At 41.8% G+C, this 25,715-nt stretch overlaps 1 protein-coding gene across 2 annotated transcripts in view; it reads right to left on the reverse strand.

Moving 5' to 3' along the window:
* Positions 1-25,715, reverse strand: part of TBC1D4 (TBC1 domain family member 4) — a 225,334-nt gene that overhangs the window by 97,853 nt on the left and 101,766 nt on the right. For both annotated transcript variants that reach the window (XM_089680369.1, XM_089680368.1), the window contains exons 2-3: positions 10,835-11,428; positions 286-375 (exon numbers count right to left, since the gene is read on the reverse strand). In XM_089680369.1, coding sequence (XP_089536495.1) covers positions 286-375; positions 10,835-11,428 — 684 coding nt within the window. The remainder of the gene's footprint in view (positions 1-285; positions 376-10,834; positions 11,429-25,715) is intronic.

The raw sequence follows: 25,715 nt of genomic DNA on the forward strand, positions 1-25,715 counted from the left end.
TCTCTCATATTTTTAAGTGGGATAACTTGCACAATTGGTGGCTGACTCAATACTTTTTTGCCCCACTGTATATATTTTATCAGCTTTCTTTTAACAGCCACGCTTTGAGAAAATCACATACAAGCAGCTAGTTAAGTTTTGCCTTATTTTAGTTTACCTTGGATCTGATATCCAAGGGAGATGCTTGCGTTTCCTGGTATTTGTTTAACAAACTTTTCACCTCCTAACATTGTTTGGAGAAAAACAAATCCAGACACTAAACAAATGCTAAAAAAACACACATACCTGAGAACATGACGAGATATCTTTGAAGTTCTTTTCCAGCACCGCCGTCTTGGAATCAGGACTTATGAGATTAATTTCAAACCTTCCAACCTTTAAAATAAATAAATTATATAAATTAAACCATAATAACAGTATGCGGCTGTAAACAATTTAATAGGTCCTTTTATAGCAAATATTAAGCCCACAATTGTCTGTCTTTCTGAATACACTAGTAAAATATGCCAATTTTAACATCAATATAATTTTTTTGCTTCAAATTAATTTTTCAAATGTGGATAACCAATTATCTCTATACCATGTTTATTTGCAAATTTTGGCTTAAAGCATTAGAGCCTGTTTCACACAGTCTTCAGCTTGTAAAAGAGCAGTATGAACAGCAAGCTTTTAAAGAGCATTTGGAGCGCTTTCGGCACACTTTTTTTTTTTAAGCTTTAAATGCTGCAGATATATAAAGGGTACTTATTGATGTTCCAGGAATCCAGTAATCGTCCAACAACCTGTTGAGCTAACACAGTAGTGCCTATAATGCACTAAAATCCAAAGTAGTGTTGCCGACACTGCCCAGCTCTTCCCTTGTAGACTAAAGAACACCTGCACCTCTCCTCATCTCCAAAACATAACAAGGGAGCATGGCTTGGAAAAAGTGAAGGAAAAGTTCACATTTTGACCAAACATAATAAATGCCCAGATAAAAAAATGTGCATTTTTTTTTTTGGGTTGTAGGAACCTGTAAACCATTCTGCTGATCGCTGGTGCCATGCAGGTCTCCTGCAGAACTGTAAGTATTATCTGTTTGCCCGTTTGGAATGTACGAGAAAGCAGATATACCGACAGGAAGAATTAATGAACTTACACGGCGGTTCACTGCGCCATGGGAGTTCATTGAGGACTACAAGCTGACAGCCGCTAAGACTGGACAAAGAAATAGATAACTGTAATCTTCCTGCGCTAGGCCAGTTGGCCCAAATAACGTAAACAGGCTGTAGTCACGCCTTGGCCTTCATGGGATGCACTTGCCTTGCTGCCCTCAAAAGACTGGGGGGGGGGGGGTCTAGGAGCACTGCAGGAACAATAGACAAACAGAGGGCACATTGGCCTAGTACATTAACTTTTTTAATGTTTAATTGGTAAAAAAGTAAGTAATATACTCAAAAAGTCATAAAAAATACAAATACATCTCATGAGTACAGCACAAACAGTCTGCAAAACATCGGGATGTGAAAGAACCATGGAACATCCACAGTCTGACGCGTTTTGAGGACCTATCCTCTTCCTCAAAGCCTCAGGCTGCCAGGACTTGTAGTCTCTCATTCACAGAGGACTGTGAAAGAGTGATGCAGCCAGGCAGGCAAAGCCCCGCGTGGCCACATTTTTTAAAAATATGACCGCTTGCGAGGGGGGAGAAGATCCTCCACTAGCTGTCAAAGCAGAGGAGCGGAGACTGGTCTGATTTTGGGCAAGCAGATATGCCGACATGAAGATTCAATGAACTACCACGGCGCTCCACAGCGAAGGCTGTCGGGACTTGTAGTTCATTTATTCACAAAACACTGTGAATGAATGATGCAGCCGTGTGGCTGGTCACGGGGGGCGGGGGGGGGCAGAGGCGGGCAGCGGCTGCAGCATTGGGAACATGTTTCATATTCCACCCTGAAAACGGGTGGAAAATGTAACGTGTTCCAAAAGGTGAACTCATCCTTTAAGTCATTTCTGTGGTGAATCCCTCCCTGCTCTGTCAAGTAGAGGAATGAAAAAAATACTGTGCAACTGTTCCACCATCTTGGCATAGATCCATCTGGCTATAATCTTTGGAAGATGCACTCCATCTGTGAGTAGCCTTATTTATATCCAAACACATTGGACATCAAGCCCTGTTTCACATGGGCTTCAGCTGGTATAAGAGCAGTGTGAACAGTAAGCTTTCAGCAAGTTTCTGCAAAGCTTTCGGCAAGCTTCAAGTAGCATTCTCTAAGCCTATACAGCACCCTTCAGCTCCTGTCTGGGAATGTTATACGCAGATCCTACTGTGAGTGCTGAATTACACTTTAAAGAAGCTGCTAGTAGGCTTTCAACAAGCTTCAAGTAGTGCCAAATCCTGCTAGCAGCTTGTTTAAAGTGACAAAATCAGCACTCCCATTAGGTACCGGTTTTAATTATTTACAAACTAGAGCTGAATGGTACATTAAGGCTTCATGCACAAAGGATGTTTTCCTACTACTCCTTCTCTCTAAGAAACCTTTCTTCCTGGCAGCAGTGTTTTGGCAGAAAGAAAAAGTCTGAGGCTTGTAAAAGTGTGTGGTGCGTTTTGCAGCATCAACCATTTAGGCATTAATTCATTTCACTGGGAAAAATAATTAATTTATTCTGACCATTGAAATGAATGAACGCTGAAGCACTAAACGCGCCTAGCGTTAATGAGCATTTACACGTGTTTAAAAGCGTTAAAGCAGAACTCCACTCTCACAATCAACATTGACTATTTGTAATCCTTATGTTGCTAGCATTAGTAATTATATGGTATATCATATTTACTTGCTTTACAGTTTGTTTTTTTCTTCAGTTACTTCCTAGTTTCCAGGCTTAGGCAAATGATGTTGTACATCCCAGGAGTTTTCAGGAGGGGAGGTAGGGTTCTCAGCTCAGCCAATGCCTGAGCTAAGGGAAGATGGATTTCAGGAAGTAAATGACACATGGATCATCTGCCTTTACTCAAAATGGCCACTGCCATAAATGCAAGAGGGTGTTTTTCAAATAGATTTTCAGCAAAACAAAGCATGAAGCCATGGGTGGATGGGGGAGTTTGCTTTGAATTTTAAAAGTGAATGAAATTGCATTTTTGGTTTCTGGTGTGCAGATCCACTTTAAAATGTTACTAAACCCAGGACCCTGCCGTCACTATATGTGGTCTCCCACAGTACACACAACATGGAGATGCAATTATTTTAGTAACTATAAATTGCTAAATACCTTTTCTCATCAGCAGTTAGAGCAGTCCTGTGACGTCTATCAGTGTCCAGCACAGCACTGGTTAGAGCTTGTAGGAGGATTTTTCATTCTCCCGATTGTCCTACGAGGCTGCAGGACCCCTGACCCCCTGTCTGGACAGCATGGATTGGCCCTGTGCTGATCACATGCACTCTCCCAAGAAAAAAAATTCTCTAGCAATACATACCAAACTGAGCATATGCAGCTTGCCCCCAAGGCTCTGTTCTATGAGCGGATGGATTAGGGACTGTAGAAGGAGAGGATCAGAGAAGTCAGGATCAAATCATCCTTTTTACACAATGCAGAGGATCAACCCCTTAGGTTCCACAGTGCATATAAAAAGCATGCTTTACTGCATATAAAGACTGATTTTACTATTTTGGATTTAGTAGAATTTTAAGCAGTTTTTTTTTCTGTCAAAACTCTGCTGCTCTTGGACACAATGGTAGTGGGTTTTTTTTTTGCCTCTAAACATCTATGCCTCTTAACTTCTCTAAAAGTTTGTGTGTGCATGGACACAGAGGTTAACATGCAGGAGAGCTTGGAGGCGAGAAAACCCCAGACACCCTAGAAGCAGCTGTAAAAATATCCAGTGTGCACGAGGCCAGGATCCATGCACACTGGGCTTAAAGTGGAGCTCCACCCAAAAGGGGAAGTTGAGGACCAAGGGACGTATTTGTCCCATGTTTTTAATTGCGTGTATCATCTGATTAAGAACTTAAAACTTTTTTTTTTTTGGTTTGAGTCAAAATATTAGTTCTTATCAAACAACAAATGGATCTAGCTTTTTGCCAATTATTTCATGAAATGGCTTAGTTACAGCAACTGAAGTGTACGAACTTTAAAAACAAAAAAATTGATTATTTTGGCGTTACAAAATCTTACGGTTCTCAAAGGGTTAAGGACTGCTCCCCCACTCCCCATTAAGGATTGGCACCTTTGGGGGGCAGGGGGGAGCGGGTACCTGAATTTGACAGGTACCCGCTCCCACTTCCGCTCCGATCGCCTAGTGTCCTCCCTCCCTGTAGTCTTTTGGGACACGTGACAGGTCCCAGAAGACTACAGGACCATTCATGAAGCACAGCACTACTCGCACATGGGTACCCGGCTGTGAAGCCGCAAGCTGTCACAGCCGAGTGCCCACACTGAAGATGCCGGCCTCCTGGAATACAGGACGGCCGGTGAAACGGACTGTGGGGGACACACCGTGGGACCGAGGGACAGGTAAGTGGTTGTTTTTTAAAAGTCAGCAGCTACAGTTTTTGTAGCTGCTGACTTTTATTTTATGACAGGGTGAGTGGAATTCCGCCTTTAGAAACGCTAGTTACCTTGGCAGAAAAAACACTAATAAAGAACAAATGCAGTTCAAACAGTTCACAGGAAATCCAAGGCATGTACAGTCAGACAGAAATCCTCTATCCAGAACATGAGCAAACAGGCAAACCTGTTGATCAGGCAAAGGCTGAATTCTCAGCAGTCAGTTTAACCATTCTCAATGAGAGCACTGGGTGTGTACAGCAGACTCGAGCGGAGCTGCAGTGCTGAGTAACAACCAGCAGATGGCGAAGGTTGAAGCCTGATCATGACATTTAGCTGAGCTAGTGCTGGGCTTTTTAATTAGACAGCCAAGAAATCACTGCACACACAGAGGCATGTTTATTCGTAAATTAGTGCAAATAATAAACATAACCATATAAGACAGTGTATAGCCATATAAAATAATGACAAAACCTTAATGAAACCTGAAGCTTAGGTATGACCTTAATTGCATAGTTAGCTGGTCCAGCTTAGGAGTATTCCTATCTCATAACTAAGGGCCTACTGTGGAAGCTGATAATCACTGTAGTAGTTGGTGCTACTACAACGATCATCGTTATCTTCCATCTTTGGGGAGGGGGTAATGGTCATTGATGAGTGGAAATAAGAGGCACTGAGCAATGAAGAGAAACTGCTAGATGGAAAGAGGACGCCATAGAGTTACACCATTGTAGCAGCATTGTTAGGAGACATGTATGAAACTCCTTACTATGTGATACATTCTGTTTATTATGTAGCTTGGTATGTCATAATATTCAGATACATACATAGTAAAGCTGTAGTATTAGGATGTGTCATGCAAAATTATAGATAATGAATAAAGAGTGAAATTACCTGCAAAACAACAACTGTCCCAGGAGACAAAACACATTTTAACACTTACAGAATTTAAATAATGTGCAATAAGTGCTGCCTGAATGCTCCTCTGAGTCATGGGAATAAAAATGCACCTCTGAGTCATGGGAAGGAATTAACAGGTAAAAGGAATATAAATAAGCAGCTAGAGAATACTGAATCTGTATCAGACACAGATGGGAATAAACAGGAAAGCATGACAGCAATTTCCAGACAGAATAAGTGAGGGAAATAACCGATAACGTGTTACAGTAGGAATCAAACACTTTGGCACGGAGTGCTTGGAAGGAAATCAATTAGCCAAGATATATAAATATTTTATAGTGAATAAAATCAAGGCCTCCACTATTCCGTGTAGGGTTAACGCAATCAAATCATGACAACACATCAACCTTCTACTGACCTGTGTACTTCTCTAGACACATGTAGAGTGCTCTCAGTTATCTTGTCACTTGGTCAGAAGGAAAACCCTAAATCGCACCAACAGTAGTACATGTACGACTTTAGAAATCAGTGTGGCTCTGACCTAGTCAGAACCACACTGATTTGAATGCTCTAATTGCGGACAATAAGGTGTGACTTGGCATACAAATCGCATGCCAAGTCGCACCCAATGTGACGGGGGGTGTAAATGTATTTACAGATCAAAATGTTATGAGCCACGTGTGTCAAACACAAGGCCAAATCCATTCCGCCAGGCAATTTCATGTGGCCCTTGCATCTCTCCTGCAGCTGCAGCACCCCCCTGGTCTCCTCCCCCACCTTGTCTCAGTAGTTGGCAGCAGAGAGGACAGAACTCCTCCAACAGATCCTGCACCTCTCTGTGCAGCCGCAGGACCCCCTTGTCTCCGCCTCCCCTGGTCTCAGTATGCACCTGTCTCTAGCCCTCCTCTGGTCCTGCTTCAGAGCCTGCATTTTCTGCTTCCCAGCTCCACCCCCAGCTTCTTCCTGCCAACACAACAAGGTAAGGAGGGTACACTGTGATAGAAGGGAGGGTGGGGGGCTCTTGACATCTAATCTTACATACACAACTGGCTCTTTGAGAGCAACCGAAACGCTGATGTGGCCCACAATTGAGTTACTGTTATAAGCAGTGCAATGAGTATCCAAAATGACTAAAAGAGTCTTTCTTTACACTAGTTTGTAAAGCTAAACTACAGCCAGATATAAAATACAAACAAAATACTGACCTAACAAAATACTGACCTAAGACAAGTATGTTCAACATGACCAGCATTTTCAAACACAGCAGGTTAGCAATGGCAGCCTGCATATCTTGATTACTACTGGTTTCCTTTCAGTAAATCAGTGTGTTGCATTTTGATAACATGCCAAATTGGAAGCTCACAGAAGATATGAAACAGAATGCTTGAAAAATACAGAGCTGGACTAATAATTTGTCAGTGGTGATGAGCCTTCACTTGGATGGCCTCCTTTCAACAAATTAGTTTGATAGCTTTTTATGTGCAAGGAAAATGCAGCTTTGAATGTTTTTTTTTCTGGGGGGGGGGGGGGGAGATACGATTTAATAAAAAAAAAAAACAACTATTAATGTTTTTCCTAAAAATCTAGATTTTGCACACAGACACACACACACACACACACACACACGCACACTGTTAAGTGCTCTATCCTCTACCCTGAAGCCACCACTAGCTGACAGAGGATCATGTGACCAGGGTGAGCTGAAATTATAAAACTATAAAAAGTTGCAGTACTTCATTGTTCACTCACAGAGCCGGGTACTGCACTCTAGGGGGAGGCGAGCACAGCACACATTCCTTCCTTTGCTTTCACTGCGCTCAGCTATTGAACAGTCTGACGGCTCCCAGTGCCAATGACAGATCTGGCCTGAGCTCCGAGCCTGCTCAGCAAGACGGCCCTGGGGGACACACTTGCCCCCACCATAATGTCCACTCACCATTGGCGAGCAGGTGAGTGGAAATTTCAAGGCCAGCGCTACAAACTTGTCAGACCTTGATTTCTGTGGTAATGCTCAAATTCTTAAAGCAGTATTAAACCCAAAAGCAAACATATTGCATATTACACTATATTGCCAAAAGTATTGGGACGCCTGCCTTTACACGCACATGAACTTTAATGGCATCACAGTCTTAGTCTGTAGGGTTCAATATTGAGTTGGCCCACCCTTTGCAGCTATAACAGCTTCAGTTCTTCTGGGAAGGCTGTCCAAAAGGTTTAGGTGTGTGCCTATGGGAATGTGTGACCATTCTTTCAGAAGCGCATTTGTGAGGCCAGGCACTGATGTCGGACGAGAAGGCCTGGTTCTCAGTCTCCTCTCTAATTCAACCCAAAGGTGTTCTATTGGGTTGTGGTAAGTACTCTGTGCAAGCCAGTCAGGTTCTTCCATGTCTTTATGGACCTTGCTTTGTGCACTGGTGTGCAGTCATGTTGGAAAAGGAAGGGACCATCCCCAAACTGTTCCCAGAAGGTTCGGAGCATGAAATTGTCCAAAATGTCTTGGTATGCTGACACTTTTGGGAGTTCCCTTCACTGGAACTAAGGGGCCAAGCCCAATCCCTGACAAAACAACCCCACACCATAATCCCCCCTCCACCAAACTTTGCGCTTGGCACAGTGCAGTCAGGCAAGTACCGTTCTCCTGGCAACCGCTAAACCCAGACATCCATCGGATTGCCAGACAGAGAAACGCGATTCGTCACTCCAAAGAACATATCTCCACTGCTCTAGAGTCAAGTGGCGGTGTGCTTTACACCATGGCATCCAATGCTTTGCATTGCACTTGGTGATGTAAGGCTTGGATGCAGCTGCTCGGCCACGGAATCCCATTCCATGAAGATCTCTATGCACGATTGTTGTGCTAATCTGAAGACAACATGAAGTTTGAAGGTTTTAGCTATTGACTCTGCAGACAGTTGGCGACTTCTGCACACTGTGCATTTCAGCATGCACTGACCCCGCTCTGTCATTTTACGTGGCCTACCACTTTGTGGCTGAGTTGCTGTTGTTCCCGGTTGCTTCCACTTTGTTATAATACCACTAACATTTGACTGTGGAATATTTAGTAGCAAGGAAATTTCACAGATGGACTTATTGCACAGGTGGCAACCTATCACAGTACCACGCTTGAATTCACTGAGCTCCTGAGAGCGACTCATTCTTTCACAAATGTTTGTAGAAGCAGTCTGCATGCCTAGTTGCTTGATTTTATACACCTGTGGCCATGGTGGTGATTGGAACACCTGAATACAATGATTCCAATGATTTGGAGGGGTGCCCCAATATGTTTGGCAATATACAATCAGGTCCATAAATATTGGGACATCAACACAATTCTAACATTTTTGGCTCTATACACCACCAGAATGGATTTGAAATGAAACGAGCAAGATGTGCTTTAACTGCAGACTGTCAGCTTTAATTTGAGGGTATTTACATCCAAATCAGGTGAACGGTGTAGGAATTATAGCAGTTTGCATATGTGCCTCCCACTTGTTAAGGGACCAAAAGTAATGGGACAATAATAATCATAAATCAAACTTTCACTTTTTAATACTTGATTGCAAATCCTTTGCAGTCAATTACAGCCTGAAGTCTGGAACGCATAGACATCACCAGACACTGGGTTTCATCCCTGGTGATGCTCTGCCAGGCCTCTACTGCAACTGTCTTCAGTTCCTGCTTGTTCTTGGGGCATTTTCCCTTCAGTTATGTCTTCAGCAAGTGAAATGCATGGTCAGTCGGATTCAGGTCAGGTGATTGACTTGGCCATTGCATAACATTCCACTTCTTTCCCTTAAAAAACTCTTTGGTTGCTTTTGCAGTATGCTTTGGGTCATTGTCCATCTGCACTGTGAAGCGGCGTCCAATGAGTTCTGAAGCATTTGGCTGAATATGAGCAGATAATATTGCCCGAAACACTTCAGAATTCATCCTGCTGCTTTTGTCAGCAGTCACATCATCAATAAATACAAGAGAACCAGTTCCATTGGCAGCCATACATGCCCACGTCATGACACTACCACCACCATGCTTCACTGATGAGGTGGTATGCTTAGGATCATGAGCAGTTCCTTTCCTTCTCCATACTCTTCTCATCCCATCACTCTGGTACAAGTTGATCTTGGTCTCATCTGTCCATAGGATGTTGTTCCAGAACTGTGAAGGCTTTTTTAGATGTCGTTTGGCAAACTCTAATCTGGCTTTCCTGTTTTTGAGGCTCACCAATGGTTTACATCTTGTGGTGAACCCTCTGTATTCACTCTGGTGAAGTCTTCTCCTGATTGTGGACTTTGACACACATACACATACCTCCTGGAGAGTGTTCCAAACAGTTGTTTTGGCCATGCCTAATGTTTTTGCTATCTCTCTGATGGGTTTGTTTTGTTTTTTCAGCCTAATGATGGCTTGCTTCACTGATAGTGACAGCTCTTTGGATCTCATCTTGAGAGTTGACAGCAACAGATTCCAAATGCAAATAGCACACTTGAAATGAACTCTGGACCTTTTATCTGCTCATTGTAATTTTCATAATGAGGGAATAACACACACCTGGCCATGGAATAGCTGAGAAGCCAATTGTCCCATTACTTTTGGTCCCTTAACGAATGGGAGACATATGCAAACTGTTGTAATTCCTACACCATTCGCCTGATTTGGATGTAAATACCCTCAAATTAAAGCTGTCAGTCTGCAGTTAAAGCACATCTTGTTCTTTTCATTTCAAATCCATTGTGGTGGTGTATAGAGCCAAAAATGTTAGAATTGTGTTGATGTCCCAATATTTATGGACCTGACTGTAGGGTATATTATGTTACAACTTACCAATTCTTAGATGTGATGGCTGCATTCGTTTTCTTTTTTAGGTTCTCTTTCTTCTATTTTCATCTGGTGACCCAGACAGTAACTGCTGTTTTTCAGAAGCTCAAACTCTCCAGCAGAATGTATCAATTTACATGGACGAGACAGAGGTGGTTAAAATGATCAGCTTTTATTAATTTATGTAAAACCTTTATTCCAAAAGGAAACAAACTGTTTGCTTTAACTGATTATAAAGTGTGAGCTGGATTTTGGCTTCAATTTGTTATTATATTCAAATCTGCTTATACATTTAACACTCCCCTCCCCCAGACTGACAAAGCCGCTGTCTGCCGTGTCCTGTACCCATTCCTTCAGAGTGGTGTATCACTAATACAGTAGGTGTGTTACTGGCTAGATCAGCAGGTGAAAACAGAGGGGAAAAATACCAAATAAAAGAAAACTAATGCAACCACCAAATCAAATGATTGGTAAGCTGCAATATTGCACATTTTTGGTTTTGCGTTTTAATACTGCTTTAATACAAACAATGTTAACCCTCTACAGGAGGATGAAACACATTTTATAAAAACATTTCCTGGCTATAACGTACCTGAAAAAGCATTGTCCTGTTCTTTTCGGAATCCGATGGCTGGACATGGCTTGGTGCACTAGCATGTCGTCTTCTTGATTGTATCTTTCCATCATAAACTTTTTTCTGAATAGTGACACTGTTACATCGAGATCTGAACTCCTGCTGGTCCTCAAAGCCTGAGTCTTCTAGAATGCTCTCAGGAAATGATACCCGCATAGAACCAAGATTGCTCTGGCTACCTATTGTAAACATCCCTGAATGATTCCTGGAGGCAGAATTGGCATTGGTCTCAGTGTCCTGCTCCTGAAAAGTACTATCAGTTGGAGACACTGAGATCTCTGTCTCGGCCAATGTGAGGTCAGAGCTGGAGTCTATACTGCGCTGTTCACTGAGCAGTCTCAGGCGCTGCTGTTCATGTTGAGAGAACTTCTCGATGCAATCATCAACGAGAGTAGACGGAGCATTCTTATGAACAATGACCACTTTCCCGCAATATAACACTTCAAACTTCTGTGAATTATAAAAGGCATCTTCACCATCTCGGCTGACCTTGGAATCTTCCTGAAGTGCAACTTTAGACACTTGTCGAATGCTACTGATGACTGTAGAGACCTGAAAACATAGAAAACAGAAAAGTAAGTTACAATAATGCAAATCAGTGAATTCTGTAAAATTTAGTTAACTTGTATTTGGGTAAATTTTCGCAACCATGTCAATTACCATGAATATGTATGTATTCATTAAATTCATCCACTATAGATAATGAGGACCTCCATTCCTTTGCCTCAGTACTCTTCATGACCTTTTAGTTTAGGCATTGCTTTCATTAAATGTTAATGCTCAACACAGCTACATCATCCCTTGTTCTGTGAAACTTCCATTCCGGTAAGGCTGGAGAGAGATTTATGTACCATATTACACTCATGGACCTGTGATTCTAACATTACAAGGTATGGGAAGCATCAAAATATACCAATTATAATACAGTTTCGGTTACATTTTTTGGTTTGCATGGCCACCTTTCGATATTTGTGCGTAAATTCAACAATTCTGACTGGGAAGGAGATATGTACATATATATGTGCTGCTAAGAAGAGTCACAAGCAAAAGAACAATGAGGTTAACCTGTGTCCACAAACCCAGTAACCGGCTATGTAGTATTTCCTGGTTAATAAGAAAAACTTTGGTGTAACTGAAAACAGATTATATTTTCTAAAGCAAAAGTCTCATGTTTCAAATTAATAAACGCATTGTCCATCTTCCCTTTCAGCAGGGAACAGGTATTAAGCTGAGTAGTATGAGCAGCTTTAAGCGATTTGTAGCTGGCACTACATCACTACTACAAAGGTGTGATGCTCCAGGATCAGCACATTGGCACTGTGCTCCTCTAGCACATGCCAACAACCATGCATTCAGTGTGGCTTGCTGGTGTAAGCAAACCTTTAAACAAGCCCTCACTCACCTCAGTAGCTATAGGAATTGTGAAGAAAATAATTTTCAAAGTAGACAGCAGAGGCATGTAAATCTTAGCTTTTCTAAATGGGTGAAAATCTTGGCTGCCTGTCAGCCCTCTAATATATGTGATACAGATGTTTAACCTTTGATCCCCAGAGAAACCCCTAAAAAAAATTTCTGGTCACATGAAACCCTTACTAAAACCAATTCATTGGGGGTCAGTGGGGAATATGTCACTTACGTTGGTGGTTAGGAGGAAGACTGCAACCAATACAGCAGTGGTCATGTTGCCACCTGTAGGGCTTGCTCACGCAGGGGGCCCAGGGATGGAAAAAGCAGGTGGCTGAGCCAGGATTTTACTGCCTTCAGACCACCCACCTAAACACAGAAATGCTGCTACTTAGGACTGAACAGATGCCACAGAAAAAAAATTAGAAGCCATGCCATATTTGGTAGGTGCACTGCCATCAATTTCAGGTGGATAGGACCACGTTACAACTGTCTAACTATCACAGCAATACACGTGGATGCTGCTCAGTGGGTCAGCATTCAGAGGATTAAGGAAAAACACCTGTCAAGCATCCACCGGCGATTGCTTTTCAGAGGAGTGGCAATAATAGACCTATAATATAATATATAATAGCCCCTGGAATAATAAATTAGGTGCCATCAAATGAGAGGTCAATCAGCCACAGCTCAAAAAATCCATAGTAACCTTTGGAAGGAGCTTAAAATTAAATGGAACCCAGGCTGAGAATGACTGTTTAAGAAATTGACTGAAATTGGATTTTAGAGTCTTTGCTTGTAATTTGAAGTAATTATTGTCAAGGTCCTACCTTTTCCCAGAGGTTATGTTACTCCATGTGCTAGCATCCATCTTGGATTTCTGCTGAGCATGATGGGAATCTTTTATGCCTTCAGGTCTCTGAGGTCCATCCCCCAGAGGGGTGTGGCTGAGTACATATAAGCCTGGGATCTGCACATGCTCTTTGCACTTGTGTCTTGTGTCTTTGTCTTGCTACAGCTCTGTGTATACGCTCGTGACTCTTCTGGTATTCTGACTCGGCTTGTGACTAAGACCATTCTCTGCGTTTCCCTTTGATCTGACCTTCCGTTGCTGAACCCGGCCCGTGACCTGTGATTCTCTGTCTACTGTTCTGTACTGTTTTGTCCCGTTGTTATTGACCCGGCTTGTCTGACTACGCTATTGTCATTCTCACCAACTACACGCCATTGGCGGCGGCCATTACCGCAGCTGGGGTGTCTCGGGGGCCGCGACCTGGTCCCTGGTTGCGTCAAGTCCATCGCCACCATCAGGGGCCCTGGTGAAGGGCAGCCTGGGACTTAGACTCCGCGCCCTGAGGGACTTCAGTCTGTTGGTGGTGGTTGTCGTCAGCCAGTGCGTTACCCTGCCACTAGGCCTACCTATCCGTTCCACAGCCCTGCCCTGACAATTATCAAATATCACAACAGTTACAGAGTCTAGGGGTGGCTTATTTTAGATCTCTTTTACTGTTTAACCCTTTGAGGACCGTAAGGTTTTGGAACGCCAAAAAGAATCAATTTTTTGATTTTTAAAGTTCGTATACTTCAGTTGCTGTAACTAAGCCATTTCATGAAATAATTGGCAAAAAGCTAGATCCATTTGTTGTTTGTTGATAAGAACTAATATTTTGACTCAAACCAAAAAAAAAAAAAAAAAAAAGAGTTTTAAGTTCTTCATCAGATGATACACGCAATTACAAACATGGGACAAATACGTCCCTTGGTCCTCAAAGGGTTAAGACTTTAACAATAACAGTTTAATGTCCATAGAATAGGCCCAAAGTACTGCTTTAAAGGCATTATAAACCTTCCTACCTGCAACTTGTGTTTTTCATCTGCATAAAATGTGCACTGATCATGTAGGTTCCTGATGTTATTTGTTGCCTTGTATGCACAGTCTATACAGTGGGGAAAATAATTATTTGATCACCTGCAGATTTTGCAAGTTGCCCATTTACAAAGAAATGAAGGGACTATAATTTTTTATCATAGGTGTATTTTACATGATAGAGACAGAATATCAACAAAAAATCCAGAAAAAACACATGATACAAATGTTGCAAATTGAGTTTCAGTTCAGTGAGGTCTAAGCAGTACACAACACAACTTCAGTGTTCTGGCTGAGGGGAGAAGGTTCTCATCCAAGATTTTACGATACATTGCCCCGTCATGGTCCCATCCATTGGCCCTTCAGTGCAGCAAAGTCAGCCTGTACCTTTAGCAGAGAAACGGACACAAGGCATAAGGTTTCCACCTATGTGCTTGACTGTACGGATGGTGTTCTTAGGGTCATAGTCAGCATTTTTCTTCCTCCAAACACAGTGAGTAGAGTTAATGCCAAAGAGCTCAATTTTGGTCTCATGTCACCACAGCACTTTCTCCCAATCCTTCTCTGAACCATTTAAATGTTCATTGGCGAACTTCAGATGGGCCTGTACATGTGCCTTCTCTAGGAGGGGGACCTTGCAGGCGCTGCAGGATTTCAATCCATGGTGGCGTATTGTGTTACCAATGGTTTGTTTGGTGCATGTGGTCCCAACTGCCTTGAGATCATTCACAAGCTCCTCCCCTATAGTTCTAGGCTAATCCCTCACTTTTCTCATAATCATCCTTACCCCATGAAGCGAAATCCTGCATGGAGCTCCAGACCGAGGGTGATTAATGGTTATTTTGAATTTCTTCCATTTGCGAATAAGCACTCCAACAGTTGTCTCCTTCTCACCAAGCTTCTTGTTGATGGTCTTGTAGCCCACTCCAGCCATGTGCAGGTCTGCAATCCTGTCCCTGTCGTCCTTTAACAGCTTTTTGGTCTTGGTCTCCATGGGTCTCCATGGGAGTGAGGTTTGAATGGAAGAAAGATTCTGTGGACAGGTGTCTTTTATACACAAAGAGTTGTCATTAGGAGCACCTTCTTAAATTGACAGGACTAATCTGTGTACATAAGCACATAGCCAGTCTGTGGGAGCCAGAATTATTGTTGATTGCTAGGGGATCAAATAATTATTTTTTTTCTCGCTGAACTGCAACTCAATTTATAACCTTTGTATCGTGTTTTTTTTCTGGATTTTTGGTTGATATTCTGTCCCTATCATTTAAAATACACCTATTATAAAAAAATTTAAATTTCTTTGTAAGTGGGCAAACTTACAAAATCTGCAGGGGATCAAATAATTATTTTCCCCACTGTAGTAGAGTAAGGATACTTTCACACAGCCGTTTTGATGCATCCACCGGATTCACTTACTCTTGGTGCTAGAATACAGTGGATACATCAGAAGTTTCAGTTGGTGTTGAAACATCAGGCATGCGGCATGGCATTGCACGGGATAAGGCTTAACCCTGTCTGGAGTGTGAGAACTAATACTTCCAGTGAAGAAACTACAATTCCTGGTTCTCTCGGTTTAGTGCTCTGCAGGTGCAGCAATTAGATCTGAAACAGCCACAAACAAGCAGAGCAATGAAGAGAAGAAATGTGTTTCATAACAATAGCAATCTCCCACTTGTGATGCACAGAGGAAATAGTAAAGCACGTATTGGATGTTGTGTGATCTGGGAAAAAAAAGACGTTGCCTATCCCTAGGGACAAGCTAGGTGGATTAATATATTAACAGATGAGAATGGACACTACAAGCCATAGCCATAACACATGAGCCTATCATTACAAGGTAAGGCAAACAAACACAGGGAATACACTATTATCTAGTTAAAGCTAACGTTCCACTGCTGTTCGCTGCAAGCAGGCAGGTTTTGTACTGCAAAAGTATAGAATACACTTACCTGCCTGTTTGCAGCATTCTCTGGCATGTAAACTGAGCTGTGCATGCACATCTCAACTTACAGCATCCGGCCTGATCTCTGTGTGCTGGAATGAAAACCTCCTGAGCATGGGCAGGAGTGACAAAATCCCACGTTGGCCAATGAAAATAGCAAAAAAACCCAGACCACAGAAGAAGATGCCAGCACTGGAGGAAAAGGGAATATAGGCTACCTTTGTTCAGCTTTAAAAAAAAAAAAAAGAAAGTGTACAATGTCTTTAAGAAAGCAATGGTGCACAGTAACCGATCATAATAAAGGCTTCCATTTTTATAGTGAATGACACCATAAACCTTGCCTATAGCCAGGAGTCCTATGACATTCATGTCCAAAAGAAAAATGTAAATAAACAAAATCACCCACTCTTGAACATTTAGCAAGATGTCACTTTGCAGACTGTAACAGCTGCTCTTTCATCTACTGAAGACAGACAGGCCGCTGGCAACGTTCGATAAGCGAGCAACGTTTTAATTTGATGTGAACTGTTGCAAAAGCAACACATGCTGACATAAACCATGTGGAAAGGTTCTCTGAAGAGACCGTATCCTGCTGTACACATTTCAGGAAAAACTATTTCCAGCATTTTACATTTCAGCTTATATCTTCCTAATAAAGTCTGCAATAAAAATGGCAAAGCAATGTGAATGACCGCTTTTAAAAATAGCTGTATAATACCTATTGTGCAGTTGTGACTCCCTCCAGCCCCCCAGAAGAGTTACTTGGCGCCTGTGCCTATGACCCATATGGAACAGTTCCCATGACAGTGACATTCATGGAAGAATTGTTATCTCCTACATCTTGAGTTAACCCTTCCTCCAAAGAGGGAACGTTCATACGACTTCCATAGAACCATTAGTAGGCAAAAAAAAACCCAACTAAACACAAAAGCATAAACTAGGTTCGGTTTACTTTGATGCTAAAAAATAGATCTAAAAAAGGTAGTTCCTCCTTTTTTTTTAGTTTTGTTTGTTAACTTTAGGGATCATCAGCTACTACCAGCAGCTACAAGAGCAAAGCACAGCTGTTGAACTCGTCTGAGAGTTGACATCCAAAACCCCATAGTTCTGCACTTGCTGGACTGTGGCAGAGTCTATCCCTGAGCTTAAATCTGATCTCCAGGAATCAGACAAAATCCACCCTTGCAGTGGGCCCCTCCTCATGCACTGCAAGGGTTAAATGCTTGATTAGCCTGGAGCTCCACGGACAAGGTGTAAGACTTACCAAGTGCTTAAAGTGATACTAAACACACACAGTTTAATTTACGTTATCCCTTCTACTTCTGTATATGGATTTTAAATTATTTTAATTTAACAGCTACCTGACCGCCCTATAGCAGAACTAGTGCTGCAGAGCGGCAGGGCTGCACAAAATCACGTATATATACGTGATTTTGTATTTCTGGGTAGGGGGTTGGCAGCTACATCTGTGAATCACCGGGTCCCGGCCGGAGATTCCCCACCAGCACCCGATGATCACCAAGGAGCACCGACAGAGGAGAGGTCTATATGTAAACAATACAGATCTTTCCTTGTCTGCTCCAGCACTCTGCTTTGTATTGCTCTGCATAGCAGAGCAATACAAAGCAGCATGCTTACACAGTAAAACACACACAACACACAGTTAATGCTTTTGATCGCCCCAGACGTTAACGCCTTCCTGCCCAGTGTCATTAGTACAGTGTCAGTGCTTTTTATTTGCACCGATCACTGTATTAGTGTCACTGGGGATGTCAGTGACAGTTCCCCCCAGTGTCAGAATGCCCACCGCAGTCCTGCTATAAGTCGCTGATTGCCGCCATTACTAGTATATGAAAAAAATTTCCAATATATATACCGCCATTTGTAGACGCTATAACATTCACATAAACCAATTAATTTACATATATTGGAATTTTTTTTTAGCAAAGACATACATTTTGGCCTAAATTTATGACGAAATTTGAATTTTTAAAAAATTTTTTTACTGGATATGTTTTATAGCAAAAAGTCAAAAATATTTTGCTAAAATTGTCAGTCTTTCTTTGTTTATAGTGCAAAAAATAAAATGCAAAGGCGTTCAAATACCACCAAAAGAAAGTTCCATTTGTGGGAAAAAAGGACAAATTTAATCTGGGTGCTGCGTTGCATGACCTCGCAGTCGTCATTTAAAGTAACGCAGCGCCATATCACCATATGGCCTGGTTAGGAAGGGGGAAAGTGGTTAAAAAAAAAAAAAAAAAAAAAAAACACAACATCTAAGTGCTTTTTTCCCATATACAGCTGTCACATGACCCAGCTCTTTCCCAGCCTGTTTGCAGGGAAACATTAGTAGGATGAGCTTCTATTCCTCTGCTTCTGGTCACATGTTCAAAAAAAAAAAATCACATTTGGTATACAGAGTAGTAATTAATATCAATAAACTTTTAAGTTATACAAATACAGTATATATTTAAAATGAAATCTTATTTCTTGGCAATAACATGGTGTGGGCGGATTTCTGCCAGTTACATCCTTCCAGCCCGTGTCTTAGAATAAACAGGGAGGTGAAGCCTCTATTAATCAGGATGTAATATCCCACCCCCATTGTGTTAAGCTTGTTAGGGGACATGGAGGAGAAGAGTAGAGGTGGGCTGTCATTTACCAAGGTGTATACACCCACATGTGTGACTATAGTCACATGGGCTGCTCAGATGTGCAAAATCCCTAACTGCAGTGGGGACATGAACAGAAGGGGGAAGGAGAGAACAGCAGGATCAACCAGGTTTTTTTTGCAGAATACAGAAAATGAATCCCATAGTGACTTATTGAGTATGAACAGCATGTAATACAGCATTTGATAGTTTTTAATGATGTGGGTTTAATGACACTTTAACACACAGCTGGAGCTGTGAGCTTTATGCCAGCTTTATGTAATCAGGTGGCTCTAGAGGCTTTAGATTACTTCTATGGGGCTCTTAAAACATGTTTCTTGCTCCCCCCCCCCACAACCACACACCCTGATACCCCCTGCGACAAATGAGCCCTAACAAGTGTTAAGTCACATCCAGGATCACAGCTGTGAAGATGTAGTTATACCAACATGATCTGTGCTGGCACAGTTGCAGGGCAGGGGAGGCACTTGGGACCCCGATGTTTTTATAAAGGGGAATAAATTAACATGCATATGCGTGTGTCAATTATGCTCATAAGCGCTTCTCTGAAAGCATCTTTGGTGTGCTTTATAGGCCTCTTAATGCGGTTCTTAAAATACTGATCTAAACGCGTGAGGTGCATAGCCACATAGCCTAACATAGAAAAGCATTTAGCCCTGGTTCACACTGATGCGGTGTGGAATTCACAGCGTTTTCAGTGCGAATTTCGCACCGCATCAGAATCGCACCACGTTCATGCAAACTGCTGCAGGTGTGTATGTTAAGTTAACAACACCCTGAAAGCAGCCCGCAAAACACGGTGCGATGTGCAGAATCAGATCGCATAGGTGTGACTACCCATGCGATTCGATTTTAGTGCGAACCAAAAAAAGGGTCCTGCACGTTTTTTGTGCGGGTGCAGTGCGATTAGAGCCATACAAAATGTATGGCTCCATTCGTACCTCACACAAATCGCATGTGATTTGCACAGGAATGCAATGCGGTTCCTGTGTGAATCAGATGCGATATACCACATCACATATATGTGAACCCAGGCTTAAAAGGCATAAAAAATCTACTGTAAGCCTGTAAAAGTGGTGTTTTCTATGCCCCTGCATATGAGGCCTAAAACATATGAATAGCACAGTGTCTTGTCCTTGTTTCTTCTCTCTGAAAAATCCACTAAAGGTCTGGTCACATGCAAATGCTAAAAACATGCTTGCCTCATGTGTCACTGGCTCGGGAACATTACATGTCAAATCCACTCCTAAGTCCTCATGCACACTGGACGTTTTAATAATGCTGGTAATGTTAGCTGTGTAAACTCACGTTACAAAACGTCAGTTTTTCAGCTTTTTTTAGCGTTTTTGCATTAGCGTTTAACCACGTTTAGCGGAGTTTTTCTACATTTGCGGTATTAGCGGGTTCCCCCCCCCCCCCAATTTTTTTTGCTTAAAAAAGCATCCAAAAATGCCGGTTTGCAGAGTTTTGCTGCATTTTTCAGCGTTTTTCAGTGTTAGAGCGTTTTTACAGCTAAGTTCTGGGGGTTTTTTTCCAACCAAAAACGTCCCAGCCAAATAACGTTGATTACAGTCTGTGTGCATGGACACATAGGATAACATGCTGGGGGGGTTTACTAGCTGTAGAAACAAATGTCAAAAGCCAAAAACAGCCGCTGTAAAAACATCAAGTGTGCATGAGGACTAAGAGTATAGCCAAGAGAATGTTACTAGCAGAAGCTTTCCTGTCACGGCCAATTTAGGAGCCGGGGACATTTGAGCACTGGGGTCATGCAGTAATGACATGGGGGGAAACTGAATCTTATCTGCTTCCACCCAGAATTAAAAAAATTAGATGGTGTTTCACTAGAAGTGCGTCTTTTAAATTAAACTTTAAAGCACAGTAGTCAAATATTAATGCTTAACCCAGTACAATGAATGGCTGCCATGTGACAGAGCGCAGAAAAAAAAACAAAACAAAAAACACAAGGTCTCGTAAAAATAGGAACAACGTGTATTCAGCTTAATATTACCTTACACTTCTAATAGGAAGTAAGCAAGATCACATAATGTGCTACTAACTAAACAATATATGCCAGGACTTTGTGTACCTGGGGATCATAGTGTTATGCCAGATGTCCTTCATTAAATGGTCTGCAAACACAGCCATGGCCTAGTAGGCACATTAGTACAAGTCATGTGCCACTGATTTAAAAGAAGGACAGAAAATGAGGCAATACACTATGCTTTCACAGTACGGGGTTCTTCTGATGAAATTTACCATTGTATTTTCAAAGACAGCTAAATAATAGTAAAACATTTGATGCTAAGATACCTAGAGAGTTTTTAAAGAGGCAACAAAAAGGAAAAATAAGTATATAACCCTTGTATTTTTTGCCATCTGTTTCCCATTTAGGGAGATCACCCTTCACTTCCTGTCCCATTGCCAAAACAGGAAGTGAGAGGAAATCCATCCAGAGTAAGGGAAACCCTGTTTTTGCCAGAGGCATTGGAAGGTGTCATTGGAAGATCCTTTCCATGGACAGTGAATGGAGACGCCTGTTTCAGTCTTGTAAAAGATAACTCATTTCACACAATCTAGATTATTCATTAAACCAATGCAAACAGCCATGAAGATCTGCAACAGATTTCAGTTTTTTGAAGTCAGTAAGGAAGAGGAGAGACCAGTGAAAATTCAGTTTCGGATCTGAGTGGGTTTCACAGTGGATGTCAGTTCATGCTATTAACAAATTTAGAAGAAGGAACAATATTCTTCCGAACATTAAAGTTTAATCCCCGAGGACCTTAGACTGGTCACAGAAATGGAAATGTCTATTTAAGAATGACAGAATCGCCAGCTATCACTGCACTACAGCACTGTGAGAATCAGCTGATATCATAGCGACTGCATGACGGTCATCTAATATCTATGGCCGTCTACAACCAGAAAAACAAGCCTTGTTCAACATCATCATTAATTCATGCCCATCTGCTTAGGTTTCTTCTTGGTCCACAAATGCAGCTTGAGTGTTTCTAGCTGTGCTCTCATTAGTAACAACATAAATGTACTTTTGACTGAAATACGACTGCACGGTATACTTGAGGGTCCTTTCACGTGGGCGTTCCGTTTTTTTTTCTTCACTTCAGTCATGTTTTTAAAAAAAAAAAAGATGAGTTTACATCCGTTTACATTCATTTTTCATCCATTCCGGGTTTGCGGAAGAAAAATAGGGTTTTCTTCCGTTCAGAAAAACGGATGTTAACAGATGCGGACATTATTGGATGTATAAAGATGTTCATCCGTTTACATCCGCAAATCTATATAAATACATGGGGGTCCGTTTTTCATCCGTAAACGGACAGATGAAAAACGGACATACGGAACGCCCGTGTGAAAGGGGCCTTACAAAGTTTGATTCAACGCCTGATCAGCCAGAAGATAAAGGTTTTTTTTTTACACAGGTCAGAGACACATTCTCTGCAAAAAAAAAAATGTATTTAGCAGTTTATATTTACAAAATGAATTGAATTCCCATGTTCTATGTACTGTTGGAGACCAGATATAGTGAATGCAGGGTCCTGGGTTTAGTACCATGTTTAAGATAGGGATTCTGGACAAACTTGTAGCTGGTTCCCCTCTGATTACATGCAGAGAGGACTAGACGGCCAGTAGAGGGTGATGGAAAGAAAAGTACAGCGGTCAGGAGTAGCATTTTGTGTTATGCTCCAGAAGAATACCATATTATTATTATATTATACAGTATTTATAAAGCGCCAATAGTTCACTCAGCGCTGTACATTACAAAGGGGGACAGAACATGTGACAGAACAATACCAATACAATGCAAAACATGAGGGGATCGAGGGCCCTGCTCTTTCGAGCTTACAATCTATTAAAAGAGAAGTTCAAAGTTCTAAAAGAAAAAAAACAAACATTTATACTATTCACCTAGATACTGCATCTTCCCTCACCGCTTCTAAGATTGAGAAACTGCAGATCACTCAGTTCTCAGTCTTCAGCGAGCAGAGAGCCGGTGACTATCAGTCACCGGCTCTCTGCTCTGCCCCTCCAGCACTCAGTGGAGTGCCGGGCTGTGCAGAGGGTGGGAGCAGTTGGCTCAGACTCTCAGCAGATCGCTGAGAGGCAGAGCCAGATACCACATGGTCAGGATATTTTCAGAGCCTGCTGAGGCCGAGCCACTTGCTGGTCCATGCATATGGGTGGATCCCAAATTTAAAGTCGGAATCTTCCCAGAGCCTGAACGAGTGACATCAGCTGACAGTAGACTTTAGCCGCCCCCAAGAGGTGCCTACTTCTCCTTTAAATTCTCCTTAGTGTAGTTTATGTGCACTATACTGCTCCAGGAGCACAGGAAACAAAAACCCTATAATGCTCATCCACTCTTATTAGAGCTATGGATCTACAACACAAAGAAGTCCATTAATAGGTGCAGAAGCTTCAGGAATAGGTAGAAGTTGTGTCTGAACTGTTGGGGGTCAACAAAAAAACTGGTCTTTTTTTTCTGTTAATCTTGAGAAATTGTTCAAATACTTCACAAACTCGTACCATTCCCGAAAAGATGATAGATAATGCTGTAAAAGTTAGTTTTCATATGTACTTAGCTTTTCATAACATTTACAAATAATGAAGGCATTTATCTTTGTAATGAGATCTACAGCCATCCAGCGCTCAAACATTTAAACAGCCAACGTTGGCTCCAGCAGGAGTATATGCTATGTAGTGGCTCGGAGATATTACATATAATATATATATATATATATATATATATATATATATATATATATATATATATATATATATTCACAGGATATATATATTCACAGGATATGGACACAAATACTCTATGGACATTATTCAGTAGAAATATTACTTAGTACAGCAGATGTTTTACTTAAGAATTTAGACCAACAAAACGTAATGGATTACATTTAATTGTAAATATAAGCTGAAGATATAACTTTAATTTATTAAAGGGGCATTCCGCTTACAGAAGCAAGACAAGAAACTTCCACCAGTTGTGCTCTCAATATGGTGGTGCATTATGTACATTTATTAAGGACACATGGCGCTTTAACAATTACTACGGCTAGGTTCGCACCTATGCATGTTGAGTTTGAGCTATTTCTGCATTGCGTTTTGGACGCTTTTTTTTCCTCGATACTAGGCAGATTTAAAAACACAAAAACACATCAAAAATGCAGCAAAAACACGCAATGGATGCTTTTCTGCACTGTGTCCATTAAAGTTTATAGAAACAAAAACGCAATTTTTTGCGTTCAAAAAAGACCCTGACCCTTTCCAAAAAACGCACCAGATGAAAACGCACAGGTGTGAACATGTTCCATAAGAAATCATATTAAATGGACTGTACTGCATTTCTGCAAAACGCTGCAGAAAACGCTTAGGTGTGAGCCTAGGGCAGTGGTGGGCAACCTTTTTTTTCAACTGAGCCAAATCTCGCCAAAATCACGATTGAAATTTATTTTGAGAGCCACATTTTTAAAACTGAAAATTCATCCCCCATATAGTAATTCATCCCCCATAGTAATTCATCCCCCATATAGTAATTCATCCCCCATATAGTAATTCATCCCCCATATAGTAATTCATCCCCCATATAGTAATTAATCCCCCCTATAGTAATTAATCCCCCCTATAGTAATTCATCCCCCATATAGTAATTCATCCCCCATATAGTAATTCATCCCCCCTATAGTAATTCATCCCCCCCATATAGTAATTCATCCCCCCTATAGTAATTCATCCCCCCTATAGTAATTCATCCCCCCTATAGTAATTCATTCCCCCAAGAGTAATTCATTCCCCATATTGTGTCAATTCACTTACCTTTGCTCTGCGCGTTCCTCTCGCCGTGTTCCCGCGCCGTTCCGGTCTTCAGGGCGGACTGTGAGAGGAGAGGAGTTTGTCACGCTGCCCCGCCTACATCCTGACAGCCAATGTTTGCCACGCTCCGCGGGCCGGATTAAAAGGTCCGCCGGGCCGTAGTTTGCCCATTGCTGGGCTAACTGCAGAGTCCTGACTTTTGGGGCGGCCGCCCGAGAGGAGGGAGGGGAGTGGGCGCCCGGCACACTAAAGAGCCGCATTGACGTGTCTAAAGAGCCGCATGTGGCTCGCGAGCCACGGCTTGCCGACCACTGGCCTAGGGTAAAGCACGGGCAACAGAGAAAGGCTACACTTTCCCTGCTACAAGCCTTGATTGGCTTGTACTTGCCTTGACCTCGTTCCAAGCTTTTGTTATAGGAATGTGGAAGATTCTCTTTAAACAGAGTAGAAACAAAGTAATATGTAGATTACAAAGGACTAACATCAAAGGAGTGCAAGGTGGTGATGAGCTAAAACCCCGTCTGTCCTTACACAGTTCAGTTGGCTTCCATACAAGACATCCATTAGATTGACTCATGTTAGGAACAGTGTCACTAGAATGATAATGGGTATGGCAACCAGTGAAAACAACAACAGCTTCAATATTACATCTGCGTCAATTGGTTCTATATGAAAACACAGAGCATCTAATGGACAAGAAGTAAATGAATTTACTCCATCTTTACATTGACAAAGTGCCATCAGTACAGGCAATTAGGACACAATGAACATCTGCTGCCAAACGTCAGCTGCATCTTTAACAAATCGCACTGATGACGAATCTTTGAGGACTGTGTGTTAACCCTTCTGCCTATCCTTGGATGCTAAGCACAGTTACACAGAACTGCCTGAAAATACGAAACCTGTAGTAAAAGAAAATATAGAAGCTGCTATTGTTGACCTTCTGAAACTGCCATATGCCTGACAATATCTAGAACCAGGAAAAGTAAGATGGAAGGTTAAAATATTTGTTCCAAATCCGTAACCAGAAGCCATGGGATCAGAATGACAGCCTGTTAATTAGTATCTGTAGAGAGGTAAACAGTGACTGTACTTCCTTGGCACACGTTTCTT

This window comes from Staurois parvus, unplaced genomic scaffold (genome assembly GCF_062004578.1).
Source record: "Staurois parvus isolate SC_StPar_1 unplaced genomic scaffold, SC_StPar_1.0 ptg000243l, whole genome shotgun sequence".
Classification (NCBI taxonomy): domain Eukaryota; kingdom Metazoa; phylum Chordata; class Amphibia; order Anura; family Ranidae; genus Staurois; species Staurois parvus.